The 18,800-nt window shown below is 32.8% G+C and overlaps 1 protein-coding gene across 1 annotated transcript; it reads left to right on the forward strand.

The window, feature by feature from the left end:
• Nucleotides 1-12,143: 12,143 nt before the first annotated feature.
• LOC145627224 (expansin-A12-like) lies at nt 12,144-14,468 on the forward strand. The gene is made up of 3 exons (XM_081679619.1): nt 12,144-12,303; nt 13,145-13,454; nt 14,057-14,468. The coding sequence occupies exons 1-3, from the start codon at nt 12,144-12,146 to the stop codon at nt 14,370-14,372; spliced, it is 786 nt and encodes a 261-aa protein (XP_081535745.1). The 3' UTR covers nt 14,373-14,468.
• Nucleotides 14,469-18,800: the final 4,332 nt, after the last annotated feature.

Consider the following 18,800-nt stretch of genomic DNA (forward strand, 5'->3'; position numbering starts at 1 on the left):
ACTTCCAACAATCGGGCGGAGATGCAATGGTGAATAAAAGTTGTAATTCTGGTGTAGCTCCACCCACAGAATCTGAAAGTAGTCAAGGGTCTTTTGACTGCAATATATGCTTTGACTTGGCTCACGATCCTGTTGTCACACTCTGTGGTCACCTCTACTGCTGGGCTTGTTTTTTCAAGTGGCTCCATGTCCAAAGCTCCTCCTCACAGCCAACTCAACAAAAGACTTGCCCTGTCTGTAAGGCAAACATCTCACAAACTTCATTGATTCCCCTTTACTGCCATGGCCCTTCCCGAAGTGAAGATGAGGTTAGGAAGTCTCAACATGATGTTATACCTCCAAGACCTGCAGCAAATTCTCCTTCAAGTCAACATCTTCCATCAAATCCTTTTGAATCGCAACACCCAGAGTTCCGTTATGCCTCAATATCATCTTCAAATTATGTGAGTCCTACTATGGCTGGGATTCTTGATAGGCGTGTCGCGTGTAGACGGGCAAGCAAGGGTCGGATCCCAAGAGACTATGGTTCAACTAATTAAATAGACTCAAGCAATTACTAAGAAAGTAACCAAATTAAATGAATGAGAATCAATAATTAAATAACTAATTAAAACGATTAAATCAAAACAATATGACAAATCAATGTTAAAAATATCCAAGATCAAGCATCACCACGAATACAATTAATGCAATAGTCGTTCTACCCCTAACACATAATTCAAAAGTAATCCATGAATAATACCAATGGTCTCTCCCGAGTTATCAATGGCTTCTCTAATCACAATCAAGCCTACTTTCGTGAAATCATGTAAATTAAAGACCTTAAGAACATTACTTTAACTTCCTAATCATCCATTCAACTACTCTCGTGATGAACTTCAAACCCTTAATTGATTTATTCAAATTCGTCAAAACCCAACTCCCGTTGCGATTAAAACAAAGGATTAATAACAATACCAATTATCCCTAATCTAGTATTGGCATAAGCACAATCAATTAAGCATATCAATTACAATTATTATTAGAGAATTTAAAGAATTAAATCATGCATTAATCATATTCGGGTTCCGCTAGATCTTGGAAAAAAGAAACTACTCGCACATATTAATGAAAGCAAAGACAATATTCAATGAAGAAAACATGATTAATAAGCAATTAAAAGTAAAAGAAGAATTAAAGATGAATACCAATTGCTTGAATGAAGAAAAGTACCAATTGTTGATGAATAAAGATTAAAACTTGAAAGTAGAATGTAATCTAGATCTCGAGAGAATATTAGGGTTCTAATGAATGTTTTAAAGTTAGAAAATAATAACTAAGTATCTTAAGTCGGGGTTTACAAAGGGTATTTATATCCCTTAATTAAGAAAACCCGAAAAAAATAGGAAAATGCGGTCTTCGACACTCCGCCCGGTCTGACCGGGCAAAGCTGCCCGGTCGGGCGCGAGAAGCATCAAGTAGAAAATCTGACTTTCGGAGCTTATAATGTTGATAACTTCACTTGCCCGGTTTGCCCGGGCAACCTTGCCCTGCCAGGGCGACGGGGGTAAGATACATCTATGTACTACTTTACTCTTCTCTTCTCCTTTCTTAATTTCCTTCTTCGCCCTGGCTGCCAGGGCAATGTTGCCCTCCAGGGCGGACACGGGTAAAATTCTCCTCCATCTTAATAAGCTTTCGTGGCTATTCAAAACAAGTTCAAATCATCCGGAAATCTTCATATGCCTACAAAATCAATCAAATAGACCAAGCCACACTAGAGAGGAGGATATTAGCGAGAAATAGCTCCGTAGAGCTTAGAAATCATACGAACATAGATATAAAATGAGGGTAAAATATGGTATAGAATGTGTACATCAATTCTTAATCCCACAATTGGATTACTCGGAGAGTTGGTATACACAAGGATGCTTGGAAGCACAGGTACCAACTTGTTCACCTCTCCTCGTTCGAATTCATATGCTATCAATGGGCATAACAACCCTCGTATGCGGAGGCAGGAGCTTCAGCTAGATAAGTCCCTCGATAGAGTGTCAAAGTTTCTTTTGTGTTGTGTAGTCTTATGCCTGCTTCTGTTCTGAAAAATGTCAGTTTTTTTGTATAGTTGTAAAGATTGTAGAATATAGAAATGTAGAGAGAATGAGGAGGAAAACTAGAGAGAAAAGTATATTCAATATAGTGAAATGTTTTGTACAGAATAAAATAACTAAGAGCTAAGCTATTTATACATTAGATAGTTACAACTAACTTTCTGACATTATAAATGAAATAATAATATCTAATACACCCCCTTCAAGCTGGACACGTTGAGAGAAGTCCAAGCTTGGAACATAAGTTCTGATGTTGATGAGAAACCAGAGGTTTTGTAAGCAAATCTGCTAGTTGATGTTCTGAAGACACATGAACAGTCTTTATGAAGCCTTCTTCAACCTGCTCTCTTACATAATGCATATCTCTCTTAAGATGCTTTGTCTTATCATGAAACATAGGATTTTGTGCTAAATGTTCAGCTGAAACATTGTCACACATCAGAGAAATAGGCAGTTGAATTTGTACTTGCAAATCTTCTAATAAACCATGTAACCAAACAAGTTCACAAGTAGTAACAGTCATGCTTCTATACTCAGACTCAGCTGAAGAATGACTCACTGATCTCTGCTTCTTAGTCTTCCAAGAAACCAAATTTGAGCCAAGGAATATAGTGTAAGCACTCAGAGATCTGCTGCTAAACTGGCAACCACTCCAATCTGCATCACTATAGGCCTTTAAATTTAGATCAGTATCTGATGTATACCACAATCCAGAATCCATAGAACCTTTCAAGTATCTCAATACATGCAAAGCAGCTCTAAGATGAGGAGCTCTTGGATTATGCATAAACTGACTTAAATGCTGCACAGCATAAGACAGATCTGGCCTTGTAATTCCAAGATATAATAACCTGCCAACTAATCTTCTGTAAACATCAGGTTCATCAAGAACATCACCTACATCAGTAGACAACTTCAATCCAGTAGATAAAGGTGTAACTGCAGATTCACATTCCTCCATACCAGCATCTGTAAGTATGTCCTTTATATATTTTCTCTGAGACAAAAAAGTTCCTTTGGAAGATCTAGAAATTTCAATTCCAAGAAAATATTTCAGTTCTCCCAAATCCTTGATAGTAAATGCATCATCAAGTACTTTCTTCACCCCATCTATCTGAATACTTGAAGTTCCAGTCAACAACATATCATCAACATAAACCAGTATAACCAGAAATTCACCATCTAATTTTCTGGTAAACAGAGAATAGTCTTGTGTAGATTGCATAAAACCAATACTCTTCAATAACTTGCTTAATTCTTTATTCCATTGTCTAGAAGCCTGTTTAAGACCATAAATGGATTTCTTCAACCTGCAGACCTGGCCATTCTTTGCCTTTTTATACCCAGCAGGAGGTAACATATAGACTTCTTCATCCAAGAAACCATGCAAAAATGCATTATTCACATCAAGCTGACATAAAGGCCATTTATTCACTGTGGCTACAGCAATCACAACTCTGACAGTAGCTAATTTTGCAACAGGGGAGAAGGTTTGAGTAAAGTCTTGACCCTCAACTTGCTGGTATCCAATAGCCACAACTCTGCCTTTATACCTCTCAACAGTACCATCAGGATTCAATTTTGTTTTATACACCCACTTTGATCCAATAGCTCTCTTGCCTTTAGGTAACTCAGTCAAGTCCCAAGTATCATTGTCTTCAAGTGCCTGTAATTCTTTATCCATTGCTGCAACCCAATTTGGGTCATTTTTAGCCTGATTATAGTATTTAGGCTCTATAATCTGACAAGAATTAACTGCAAAAGACTGAGATGACTGAGAAGACTCAGCTGCAGTATTCTTGTGAGGAATATAAGTGGTAACAAAGTCTTTAAACTTTGTAGAAGGTTTTATAGGTCTTGAAGAACATCTTGGAAGAGTATGTTGTTCAGAAACTATTTCAGAAATATTTTGTATGTGATTTGTATGGGGAAGAGAAATATTTTGAGAATAAGAAGAAGAAGAAGAAGAAAAAGAAGAAAAATCAGATGTAACAGGTATGTTATCATTCTGATCAGGAATAGGAATATATATTTGAGGTTGTGAAAGAGATTGTGTTTGAGGTATGTCAGATTCTGAACTGAAATTAACAATATCAAGAGGAGATACAACAGAATTTTTATTATTATCTTCACCTTGAAAGGGAAAAATAGTTTCAAAGAATATAACATCCCTTGATACAAAAACAGTATGAGTAGTCAAATCATACAATTTAAAGGCTTTCTGACCAAATGGATAACCAAGGAAAATACATTTCCTTGATCTAGAATCAAATTTGTCTCTGTTAGTACTTAGATTGTAAGCATAACAAAGACAACCTACTACCCTTAACTCAGAGTAAGTAGGAGCTTTCTGAAAAAAGATTTCATAGGGAGTTTTCCACTTCAATAATTTCACAGGCATTTTATTTATCAGATGTGTAGCAGTAAGAATACAATCTCCCCAGAACCTTTTAGGCAAATTAGCATGAAATCTAATAGCCCTAGCTACTTCAAGAAGATGTCTATGTTTCCTTTCTACTCTTCCATTTTGCTGAGGAACCTTAGGAACACTTTTCTGATGTATAATACCCTTAACAGCAAACAACTCCAAACATTGTTCCTTAACCAATTCTGTTCCATTATCAGACCTCACTATTTTTATTTTCTTCTGAAACTGAGTTTCTACCATAGCCAAAAAGTCACTAACTGTCTTAGAAACTTGCATTTTGTTATGTAACAAAAATGTCCAGGTAACTCTACTATGATCATCCAAAATTGTAAGAAAATATGATGCTCCATTCAAAGCAACAACTCTGAAAGGTCCCCACAAGTCAATATGTATCAACCCAAAAACATCTTCAGCTCTGCTAGTACTTACAGAAAAAGGCATTTTGTGTTGTTTTGAATGCAAACATACTCCACAATTATATTCAGTTAAAGCATCACAATTACAAACTCCAATATGCTTCATTTTAGACAAGGAAACATGCCCTAGTCTAGCATGTAACAAGTCTAAACTTATTTCCTTATTTCTGCTAACATCACTAGTATCAGTTTTATTAGGTAAAGCAACAACTAAACCATTATTTTCAACTGATAAAGCACTACTACTACCAACAAAATTATTACCTTCACTCTCAAGAAACTCTGTACTTCTCTTGGCAAAATAATACAATCCATTCTGCCTCTTTCCTTGTCCAATCACAGCTTCACTAGAAAGGTCCTGAAATAAGCAACCATTTCTAGTGAATACTACCCTTACACCAGTCTGATCTATTAGTCTACCAATAGACATCAGATTATGCTTAAATCCTTCCACAAGCATCACATCATGCAATATCAAATTCTCATTCAAGTAGACACTACCAACTAACTTCACATACTTGAAAGAACCATCAGGTAATACTACTTTAATAGGTCTATCAAGCATTCTTTTATTCACCAGCAAATTCTCATCATATACCATATGATCACATGCTCCAGAATCAATAATCCACAGAATATTATCACCTACATTATGCACAGCACAACTAAGTGAACAAGATTCTGTACCTGCAAAATTGGCAAATGAAACATTTGATTCACTAGCAACCTGCTTTCCCTTCATTGAACGCATCACTTCTTGACATATAGCAGTCATCATTTCAGAATCTATAGCTCCAGAATTCACCACATTGTTGTTCAGATCAAATGGTGAATCAGCATGCTCCTGACTGACATTAGCAGCCATCCTGTTCCCACCATACTGATTAACAGGTGCTTTTGATGCCTTAACAGCATTATACCATTCAGGGTACCCAATCAACTTGAAACACTGATCAATTGTGTGACCTTTTCCTTTGCAATGATCACATTTTTTATCCAGTTTCTCTTTCTTCCAATCTCTCCTTCCTGCATTATATCCACCTTGAATCATGCCGCCTTGATTGTACCTTTGTTGTCCTCCATTTCTCATCATACGTTGAGCAACCATAGCACTACTCTCTGTAATCATCTCACCAGAACCACTAACCTCCTTCTGCTTCTCAATTTGTTGAGTTATAGAGAAAGCTCTATTGATAGTAGGCAAAGGATCCATCGACAGTATATTAGTGATTGTGGAGTCAAAACCACTATTAAGTCCAAGCAAAAATTGCATTAACCTATCTTCACCATCAAGATCTGCCAATTTCTTGAGAAATTGACAAGTACATGAATTAAGAGCACCACAAGAGCAAACAGGAAAAGCTCTTAAACTCTGCAATTCATCCCATAACTTCTTGATTTTCCCATAATAAGCAATTATAGTCATATTTTCTTGTTTCAATGCATCAATCTCCTTCTTTAGTTGATAAACCAAAGGACCATTAGATTGACCAAAACGTTCTTGCAATTCACTCCACAATTCAACAGATGACTCAATATAAGCAAAATCATCAGCTATATCTGCACTCATTGAACTTAAAATCCAGCTAACAACCATATAATCTGCTCTCTTCCATTTCTGGAAATTTTTATCAGTAACATCAGGCTTCTTAACACTACCAGTAATGAAACCATCTTTGTTCTTAGCAATTAAGGCACGCTTAACACTACGACTCCATCGTATAAAATTCTGACCAGAAAATTGAACAGCTACCAAAGAAGCAGTAGGATTATCTGAATTAGAGATGAAAAGAGGATCAAGATTACCTCCAGAAGAGGTTTGATTATTCTGAGAACTCGTCACATCATTAGAATCAGTCGCCGCCATTAAAACAGCCGGAAAACTTCAACAAATCAATCGGAGAAATAAGAGGAACAAAATACCAGATCGATCACCAAAAATTGCAATCAATAACCAGAAACAATCACTGCATGTCCAAGATATGCAAGAAAATTTCGCAATCGCAAGAAATTTTCGCAATCGAACAATCAAAATCAGCGGAAAAACAGAGACAATTGAAGAAAATTAATCGAAAATTTCGAAACCCTAATCTCGAGCGAGATTCTGCTCTGATACCATATAGAAATGTAGAGAGAATGAGGAGGAAAACTAGAGAGAAAAGTATATTCAATATAGTGAAATGTTTTGTACAGAATAAAATAACTAAGAGCTAAGCTATTTATACATTAGATAGTTACAACTAACTTTCTGACATTATAAATGAAATAATAATATCTAATATAGAATACTACCACTCCACGTTATTGAGTTGTTGAAACTCCTTAGAAAGGAAGTGTAAAAATGAGCTTGGATCAGGTGTTAGTAATGCTTCCAACCATTCCAATGTACTGCAGGGTGTCTCTGGTTATGGAAGTGAACTTGGCAAAAATTTCATTCGAATATTGATTGTGAATAATACTACTGTCCGTCGAATAAATTACTGATTATCTGTAATCCCTCTCATGAGATTGTTCTTTTTGAGGTCAATAGTTCCTTGCTCATTAGATATTCTTTGTATTGATTTTAGCCTCCAGCTCCAGTTTAAGCTAATGTTTTATGCATGAAGTATAAAATATGTCTACTTTTTAAAGAGAATTTCAGAGTAGCAGTTCAAGGGTTGGTTTAAGAGTTTTGGGTTGAAAAGAGTTAAATTGGTTGGTGGGTTGGTTTGGTTATTTTTTTTGACATGATTTCAAATCGGTTCGGGCTATAATTGGGTTGAGTTGTAATTGAGCAGACAAATTTGGTTTCAGTTGATATGGCTAGTTTATAAACCGGTTTAGCCTGTTTATAGTGAGATTATGTTTATATCAGGGTTGAGTTTAAACGGGTCACATGCTGAAATGGGCTGAGCTTTACCGAGTTCATTTGGTTGGTGACTTAGCGGGTGGGTTTGAATTGGTTATAAAAAGTAGCAGATCAGGTGCGGTCATATTTGTATCCGGTTGAAGTGGGTCAGGGTGTAAACAGGTTTAGCCATGTTATATTGGGCTCAAGCTCTCAATTGGGTATAAATTGTTAGTTCATTTTTTGGTTTTTATTTTGCTATATTTATTCTTCGTTTGTTTTTAGAATTTTAGTTAACATGTTTCTTTAGTTATGTTTGTAAATGCATAAATTTAACCCTAAATATCATTAACTACCAATAAACAAAAATTATAAAAAAAAAAATTAATTTTTTGAAAATTTATTTCATGATGAATCTAACAAGATCTAATATGACTACATATATATATTTTTTTTATTATAGTAGTATATAAATCACCAAACATTATGAAAAAGAAGTGTGTAAATATTGTTAAATTCAAAACACATCAATAAAAAAACAAAGGTTATATGTTGCAACTTGCAAGTGTAATCTATTCTAATATACTAAAGTAATCCCCAAAATAATTCTTACATTTCACGTGTCAACACTATATTAAAAAATTTCCCGTAATTCCAGTTATTAACGACTAAGTAAATCATTATACAAATTTTATCTTTCATGTTATGCATAAAAATAATCCAGCCATGTAATAATTGAAAAACCTGAGCATAGCTCGGGCATTAACTAATTCTAATAATTTATACTCTTATACATTAACAAACGTGATAAGATAAGTGTGTAACTAAATTATACTACATATTACTCCATCCATGTTTAAAATAATTGCTCCACTTTACATTTGCAGCCATTTTTAAATACTTGCTTCATTTCTTTATTTGGAAAGTTTTTACAATATTTAATTAGTTTATCTCACCTAGTGGACCCACCATGATTCATATTACGAAGTATATTAATTTCATATTTCCTCTCCAATTCTCTCCACTGCTATTCCTTTTTACAATTTTTTATTCTTCTACCTATCCCACTACCTTCATATTTTTATTATTTTCTCCAATTTCTTCAAAAACTCCGCGCTGAAAAAATGATCTCAAATGGAGCAAGTATTTAAAAACGGGGGGAGTATAAGATTATTAACCTGTATCAAGTTGTAACAATAATTGAGTTTTAAATAATGCTTCTATAATACTACGTACTTCGTATAGGACATGATTAAGTGACAACACTGATTGAAAATTGAAAACTACTCGTACTTGGTAGCTTTTAAAAGTTAAGAATTGAAGATCATGAAGTTGATACTACTACGCATTATTCCCGAAGGAGAAGTGGTGCATTGTTTTTTCTAAAAGAATTTATGGTGTGAATGAGGGAAGTTTTGTGGACGGATTTGCTTTGATGATTATATTTACAACTCACAATGTTGAAAATTTATCATATCCATGTTACATGACATCTGCATAAGTTGCTTTTGCTTGTATTTCTTCAATAATTTCTTTCCCTTTTAGTATTTTTTTTTTTTTCATCGAACTCTTTTCAATTCCCTCAACTTTCTCAAGCCATCTTCACCATAAAAATCCCTTTTTATTACTTTACTTCGTATTAGTCTGTACTCTGTATTCTTTTTGTCTCCTATTTCTCTTATTTGGTTTGCCTTAGCAGTAAGCAGAATCTTAGCACAAGTAGTAATTTGATGTTGATATTCACTATAGAGTTTGAGAGTTTAAAAAGTACTCGTAGTTGTTACTGTTTGTAATTTTATTTTTATTTAAAAGTTTTTTTTGATAGCCTAATTGTTACTTTTGGTTGCAAGTCTTGCAATTGATATCAACCTTACAATTTAATTTATTTTTCCTTAAGATTCTAAATTTAATCACCCTATTTCTACTCATTTTAGAAGAACTAAGTTTAGTTTAGTTAACATAGAGATTATGTAAGTTCAAATTATTTTTAAAAAGATTAATTAGAGTTATTCAAGTTTAATATACAATTTAAGTAAATTATGATAAAGACCATAGTCGATCTAATAATAAGATAATGTAAATTCATAAAAAGTTCAAATTAGTTTAGTTTGACCTGATAATCAGATCGTTTGGGTCGGGTTATTTCAAGTCATTATGCTATCGAGTTGAGTTTAGATCAATTTGGATTTCTGTTTAGGTCTATATTGATAATAAACCAGGTCGGTTGGGTTTGGGTTGAGACATATATGGTCAAGTTCAAATCTGGTCACTTTGTATACATCGGTTAAAGACTTTGGTCAAGTTCGGATCAAAAGTTTGAATCAGGTCATTTAGGTTCAGTTGGGTTTTTGGTCAAGGCTTTAGGTCAAGTTCAGATTGATTCATTTCTTTTGGTATGTAGCAGGGATCTGTAATATATCTCACATTTGTTAGCTTTAACCACGTTGTTATAATACAATGGAGTACAAGGAAGGAAGTTATAAACTCAATAGAGCAGAGGGGAGGAAGAAAAAATACTCAAAATATCACAACATATTCCCCCCCCCCCCCCCCCCCGCCCCCAAAAAAAAGAAAAAAGAAATTGAGTTGGTTTGGTTTCAAAGTTTATTCAAATCATATAAGTTGGATTGAAACTAGTTCATGCCATTTTTGGTGCTTGGTAATTTCAATTCGGGTTATTTCAGGTATCAAATTACTTTTAATTTGGGTTACTTTGGGTATCAAATATGTCGAGTCAAATAAATTAGGTTAAAATCAAGTTTGGTCATCACTTTGGTTATCTCGAGTAACTTGTGGGTTGGGTCACTTTGGATATCAGGTCAATAGGAAGTTCACTTAGGGTTGGTTGGGTCAGGTTTCGATTTAGGCCACTTCAAGTCTTTACTTGGGTTCAGATCGGGTAATCGAGTTTGGGTCAATTTGTCAAGTTTAGTCCAATTTAGTTTAAATAAGTCATTTTGTCAAAAAAAAAAGTTTAAATAAGTCATTATGTAAAAAATGGTTAAATAAAGTTCATTTTTTGGATTTTAAAAGTTGTATTTAACTTCTCTTTAACTTTATTGGCTGTCTGAAAATTATTTGAAGAAAGTATTAGTACATTACTTGTATAATGTCTTCTCTAGTTACTGAATTGAAAGAACCCGAAAGTAATAAGACTAATAACTTAATTATTAAATCGCCTTGATGCATAATCTCGCAATAATATTCTTTAATTGATTGTATCGATCCATAATCAATTAACAGATACTTAAACAATATTTCATATATTATTCAATTCTGATTCTACTAATAAAATCTTGAACCTCTTCATCAAAAATTTGCTTGTTGGACAATAATGAAAGTGATTACATGCAAAATAATGTGGACAAGTGGGTATTCTATGCCGCATTTATATTTGATGTCTAAATTCAGTTTGAGGCATCTTTATATTAAGGGTTTACAAAAAAAAAAAAGAAAAAAAGAAAAAAAAAGAAGCTCACAAATTCACAATAGCTCCATTTTGACAACATAACTAGTTAACTCGAGACATACACAAAAAACAAATAGTTGTCACAAAGCATACACTTCGTACGTCACATGGATCTCTATTCTCTATCAACTTCATTTGCTTGAGAGTATGGTGATGATTAAATTTCCTGATCTCTCTCTTTACTCTCAATTATATTAATCATATTGTATATTTACCTACGTATAGTAAAAGTTATTTAATGAATGTTTGTGACATGGGTGGTCCGACTGTACCGAAACTACATTTTATAAACAACAATTGATCGGACCATAGTATATCCGAAAAGTAGTTTAAAATAATTAATGATATTCGGCAAGTTGATAAGGAATAATTCTCATCAACTTAAAATTGCTAAATGCATATAATATATCTAGAAAAATCAAATTCTATTGCATTAAAATTAAAACCACCACATGCAAATGTTCTAACCTTGTTCTTAATTGTAACAATCTGCCGTATCTCTCCGTACTCATCGAAACTTCCTTACTCACCGTACTTTAAGGAATCTTCGATTCTACGAGCAAGAAAACGCGTTTAAAATTAATTAATAAATTATTCCTCCATATTATTTATCAAATATCCATCATTCCATTCAATTTTTCTGACAAAAAATCAAAGTGCAAAATATGTAGAAAGACATATTTATTTATATAATTATAATAATATTTATAATTTCATGATACTATTCCGTATTAATAGTGAAAAAAGAATTGTGAAATTTTAATTTATTAATTGTTAATTCACCGACAACAACCACCTTTTTTTTTCCCTATAAAATGAAAGCTCAAGTATCAACTATGCAATTCAAGTGTTACGTACTAATTTTGGATTAATTCTTCTTGAAGAAAATAATCTAAACGTAATATTAATTAAAATGGCTAAGAAGGTTATGGAAGTTACATGTGTTTTGGTAATTTATTCAATCTTTTTCTTAGGAATTATGTTTGAAGGTGTCAATGGTCGTCGTCATGCTAATCGTTGGTCTAATGGTCATGCTACATTTTATGGAGCTAATCAAAGTCCTGCCACTCTTGGTAAGCTTATTATTACTATCAAATATTCATTTAAATTGTTAAAAGTATTAACTTTCTAACAAAATTAAAGGCAATGAGACGTATGTAGCTAACTTGCTTGCCGTGGATTAAACTAATCTATGTATCGTTAATTAGTCTTTTTTTGCAAATGTTGAATCGATTAATAAATACTTTTGGTAGAACTAATGCTAGGTTATTATTCAAGTACATTCAACAACTATTGACTAACTAATGATAAACGTATTACATTATATATGTGTATATTGATATATTGAAACAAAGACATACTTACTACGATAATTAAACAACTAAGGTTATTATTTAACAATATGTTATCTGTCTTACAACTTATAATCTCAATGAGTATTAGCAAATAATAGAATTGATTTTACAAAATAATTGTAATCGAATGCTCTCGAGGCCAATCCATACATAAGTCGAATATAACAACATGATATGATTTATTAGTATTTGTGATGGTAATTTTTTTATTTTCATTTTAGTGGTCTTGATGAGTTAAAACCTAGCCTTACGATAAGCATTTTTAACTTAATTTGTTGAATAATGAAAGTTTATTTGGAGGATGTATGCCACATGACACATAAATGTTTTTAGGAACAATTTTTAGAAAATAAAGTATAGATATAAATATGTCAAACTGATAGCAAGGAGTTCAATTCAAGCTTGAGTAATAATTTTTTATGGTGATAATTAATCAAGAAGATCACAATAATTTCAAAAGTTATTATAATCAGGTACAATAAATAATATACGAGATGATATATATTAATATATATCTTCTTAATTACTGTCTAATTTAATTTAATATCCCTACTACTAGGGGGAGCTTGTGGCTACGACAACACCATACACGCTGGATTTGGAGTCCACACAACGGCATTAAGCGGTGTATTGTTTAGGAGTGGGGAGGCATGTGGAGCGTGCTACCAAGTTAAGTGTGACTTTAAGGCCGATCCCAAGTGGTGCCTTCGAGGGCGAGGGGTCACCGTGACTGCCACCAACTTTTGCCCACCTAACAACCAAGGTGGGTGGTGTGACCCTCCTCGCCAACACTTTGACATGGCCATGCCTTCTTTCCTTCGTATTGCTCGACCAGGCAATGAAGGCATTATCCCCATCGTTTTCAGAAGGTATACTTAAACCTTATTTACATTAAAATTGAATACTTGATTCTTGTCAAAAAAAAAAAAAAAATGAATACTTGATAATGTTAGTGTATGTTGGTGCATGCATGTTCATCTAAAATAAATGTTACATTAATAAAATGTTAGTTGGTGTGATTTGAATGAACTTGTAACGTAAAAATCAAATCCAAAAATCCAAAAGAAGATTATAATATATACTTCCTCTGTTTTTATACTTGCAACACAGCCTTGTTGCACGCGATTTGAGGTCAAAATTTTATAATGCAAATGGCTAAATTATTCAATATAATTTTTATACATGATACCTAACTTTACTTTAATCCTCGTGTTAAAATTATTTTAATAAAAATGTTCGTTAATAAAAATGCTCGTTTACTTTTACTAATCATCTCCTAAAACTGCGTGCCTAAAAAGTTGCTAGTAAAAAGAAAAAGAGAAAGTATATGGTATAGAGTATTTGGTTTCCTCATCTTTTGCTTACATACTATGGTCTTTTAATGTACATGCATGCCTTGTGCGTACGTGCATGGTAGTTAAAATAATTGTCTAGTAACTAATTTTGTATGCTTGATGAACATAAAATATAGGGTATCATGCCATAGGCGAGGCGGAGTCCGATTCACAATGAGAGGGCAAGGGAACTTCAACATGGTGATGATCTCCAACGTCGGTGGTAGTGGAGACGTGAAGGCGAGTTGGGTGAGAAGTTCCAAGGCCAAAAGATGGGTGCCTATGTCCAGGAATTGGGGTGTAAATTGGCAAAGCAGTAAAGACCTTAGGAACCAAATGCTCTCTTTCAAACTCACTTTGGTGGATGGCAAAACTATGACTTTTAACAATGTTGTGCCTTCATTTTGGAACTATGGCCAAACTTTTAGCGCAAAAAATCAATTCATGCATTAACAATAAAAATTACTTCCTCTGTTGTTAAAATTTCTTCTTATTTTTATAATTTGTCTTGTAAAAAAAAAAAAAATTTGAGCAAGGGGAATCTTTAGAGACATACATTTATTTTAGTTACTACTCGTGCAATTTTCATATTACGGAGTAAATAACTATACAAAGATTTGATTTATTTGATGGCCAGGGTTTAATTTAGTGCATAGTCCATTGAACAATCTATTTGGTACAAGATCATTGCCTCATTATTGGACATACCTAGCTTTCCCAGTTGCTCTTCTAATACTGTTGTTTTATATTTATCTTATTTTTATTTAAAATGTTGAAAATTTGGTGATAATTAAGCCAAAGAAAATTAGGCGAAATTCATTTGTAAGCTCTCGTGTCCTATGGTGAGCCAGAATTTATTATGTAAACTCGTCATGTTGTTATGAATTTATGATGGAAGGGAGAGGATAAAAGATAATCCCTGATCTGTACACACGGGTGTACCATGCGCATGGTACACTTGGGCAAAAACGGCGTCGTTTTCTTCATAAAAATCAGGCAGCAAATAACCAAAAAAAAAGGCGGAAACAACATCATGTTAGTTGAGAAAGAACATGCATATTCTAAAGAACATCAAGTTAATATAAAAAGAATGCGAGATTTTCTCAGCATGAACCATTAACTACGGGAAAATATCTACCCATGACTCACATTAACTGATAAAATTTTTACAAAATCTTATCATTTTCCAAAATCAGTTTTGGAAAATCATAAGATTTTGTAAATTTTTTTTGTATCTTATCATTTTCCAAAATCAGTTTTAGAAAATCATAAGATTTTGTAAATTTTTTTTATTCTGTAACAATTCACCCAACAGTAATTTAAGTTTTCGTTTTTAAATTTCAAAATTTTAATTTCATTTTCAAAATTTTAATTTCATTTTCAAAATTTCAAATTTTAAATTTTAGTATGTTCTCAAAAAGATGAAAAGAACATCAGCTTAATTTCAAAGAACATGGCAATTGTAAAGTACATTACGGTTGTGAAAAAGAACATAATCAATAAGGAGGTAATTTTGGGGAAGTTACGAAAAGAACATCAGCTTAATTTTTTATTTCGTTCATATTTTTCACCAATTATATATATAGTTATGATATTCATTTTAGGTTCAGTTTATATATTTCTTGTGATGTTCTATATGTGATTTAATAATGTTCTTTATTAGAAAACATGATGTACTTTATAGTTGTTTGTAATGTACAATTAATTTTTAAAACTATATTCTTTCCTTATGTCCATAATTATATTCATACAATGATTTTTTTTATTATATTAGATATTTTAATACATTATTTTAAATGTTCATGTTCCTTGATTGTAATTGCAATGTTGTGGGGAATAGTTTCAAGCCTTTAAAATCCCACTAGCTTGAACCCCACTGTGATCATACACTAAAGTACGGTGGCGTCCAAAAGGGAAGAAGATAGAGCAAAAGAGTCGCCAACAAGTTTTTAAGGAACTTGTAAACCGTTCACGAGGTGAAGGTTACACCCCTTAACGATCCAAGAGATCGTCAACTCCATAAGGTCATGAACCAAATAAGGGTCCGGGGATGATGGTACAAATCCAACCTAAAAGAGATTGAACCTGCCCTAATAATAGGCCTCTACTTTATTCTGCTCGTATTCATGTGCGCTTTCTGATTAACATACAATCAATAGGTTCAACCCTAAACCTGTTTATCTATGTTGGTTGAATTTAATGCACAAATAAACTATTATTGGCGATCACTTGAATTATAATCACAATTAACCTAACAAGATTATTAATTATCTTATTAAGCGTGATTGCAAGTACAAAGTTCCCTTTAAACATGCAATAAAGGTGATCAAGCAATAAAGAATATTAATCATCAAGCAACATAATAAATAATCAACATCGTGAATAATAATAATAATCATCATCATAATCATCATCATAATCATAATCATGTTAAAGCATAGCAAGATCCTAGGCATGATACTAACAAGATTAATAACAAACCCTAGCATGTCACTAAGCAATAAAAATCAAAGCTTTATCCCTAACATGATACTAACATGAATAAATATTAGGAAGAGAATAGGAAGCATCGCATGAATCATATTTAATATTAAAGTTACCCTAGACATGATACTAGGAATATCATAATAACGATATAGACATGATTTCTACATCATAATATCAATAAAATCAATTAAAGTACTTACTTGGACGCCTCGTACCTCTTTCTAATTACAAAATACACACGTTAGTAACTTCAAGGAAAATAATAAACAAAACAATTAAATTAAATAATTGAAAGAGAGATTTGGGACCAAACCCTCAGAAATTAAAACCTTTCACGTCTAGGGCGAAGGCAACTTCGAATATGGCTAGGTGCTTCTAGATCTAATGAATGCGGAATTTTGTAATTGAGAAAAGGCTAGTTTAGAAAAAGAGAGAGAGAGAATAATCAAGAAAATCTTGATGAGAGTCGATGAAGACTTAAGAATAAGAAGAATTCGTGAATGATAGATGTAGATGATGAAGATAGTTGATGAAGACTTAAGAATAAGGAGAATTCGTGAATAAAAACGGAGTTTTTGATACGATATTTATAGAGAAAATCATCCAAAAAAGATAATTTATCAAAACAGAGTATGAAGACCACAAATCCACCTTGGCGCCAGACCTGGCTCATTGGCGCCAGGAACTGTGGCTAGCGCCAGGCGCCAATTCTGGCGTCTGGCGCTAACCTTGATTCCAGGCGCCAAGGCCTGGGGTTGGACGCCAAACCGGATTTTAACGCGTTTTCGAAAATCTGATAATTTTACCGTACTGGAAGATAAAATAATATAATTTCGGTCGAAAATGCTATTTGATCTAATTAAAACTCTGAAGAATCCTAATTGAATTAAAAATGATAAAACCTTCTAGAATGTTCTAGAAGACCAAAACCATTCCTAATTACATTAGGAATGATAAATCATATTAGGCCCTCCCCTAGATCATTGGGCCGTACTTAAAACTCAAACCGGGCCCAGTTTAGTAAATTGGCCATAAATTCCTCAATATTCATCGGAATTGGGCTTATAATATATCGTTGGAAAGGTCTTTGCAAGCCCTATCCAACTACACCACTATTGGACCCTTATCATGGACCAACAAAACTGGATTGGCTGTTTTCTTAAAATAAAGTTTTCAAAAACAGAGAGAAGAGAAAGGAAAAGAAATAAAACTTTCCGCAACACTAGACCTTTCCACACTTTCGTTTCATTCGATCATGATTCGACGTGAAAGGTACTCATCACTGGGTTTGGTTTTGGGGAGACACAATTGGGTGTCTACAAATGTACTTTAATTTTATTGTCACATAATATTCATTGCTTATTGTGAAATGTTCTTTGAATTTTGTCTTTGGATTGTGGTAGGTATGATATAAATAAGTTATGTTCATTACATAATAAATAACATGTTCTTTAATAAATTTACGGATGTTCTTTAGATCTGAACAATAATCATCAATAGAGGAGATCTCAATTCTTAAAAGAATATCGTCATCAACCTTAGCTTCATGATCCTGCTTTCAAAAAAAAAAACATAGTTAATGATAATAAATATTAAAAAAAATTTTAGAATTAATAATTGATATAGTATTTAAAATTAATGTTATAATAATTCAAAGAACATATATACAGAACAAATCAAAGAACATCGAATCAAAGAACATACATGATGAATCAAAGAACATACATGATAAATCAAAAAACATCGAATCAAAGAACATACATGGTGAATCAAAGAACATACATGATGAATCAAAGAACATACAGAGTAGCACAAAGTACATGTCGTTTTCATAAAAGTACATGCCATTTACAGAAAAGTACATACATAGTAGCACAAAAGTACATATATAATTAACACGTGCACATGCGTTATTGTATAAAATCAACATTGATTTCAGCAACAATAAAATATAATAAGAAAAATAAAAGAACATATCTAAATACTAAAAGAACTTCATCTTCAACCTTAAACAAAACTACTGAAAAATTAAAAATATGATTTAAATCGATAAGAAAATTATAGTCAGTAATAATAACTACATTTAACAATCATTATAAAAGATTAACAACTGCAAAATATATAATCGATTAAACAATTCACCTTCATTGAGGTTTACGATACCCTCGACTTCACCTTCATTGTTGATATCATCATCATTTGCATCATCAAGAAATCTAGCATTAGAGTCATGGCGAAATTCGGATTGATAAACCATTATTAATTTCTTCTACAAGGAATTCAGATCTCTGTAATTTTCTCTCACTAAAAATTAAGGGTCTCTATAAATTTCTCTCTCTAAATCTTTTTTGAAAAATATCAGTTAATGATAATTACCAAAAACCAAAAGCTATA

Source organism: Chenopodium album, chromosome 4 (assembly GCF_948465745.1).
Source record: "Chenopodium album chromosome 4, dcCheAlbu1.1, whole genome shotgun sequence".
NCBI classification, from domain to species: domain Eukaryota; kingdom Viridiplantae; phylum Streptophyta; class Magnoliopsida; order Caryophyllales; family Amaranthaceae; genus Chenopodium; species Chenopodium album.

What these genes read in the sequence shown, in the direction of transcription:
- LOC145627224 (XM_081679619.1), top strand. Translation starts at nt 12,144, where the DNA reads ATGGCTAAGAAGGTTATGGAAGTTACATGTGTTTTGGTAATTTATTCA. An exon ending in TCAAAGTCCTGCCACTCTTG is followed by an intron (nt 12,304 to 13,144) that starts GTAAGCTTATTA and finishes CCCTACTACTAG; the next exon opens with GGGGAGCTTGTGGCTACGAC. An exon ending in ATCCCCATCGTTTTCAGAAG is followed by an intron (nt 13,455 to 14,056) that starts GTATACTTAAAC and finishes CATAAAATATAG; the next exon opens with GGTATCATGCCATAGGCGAG.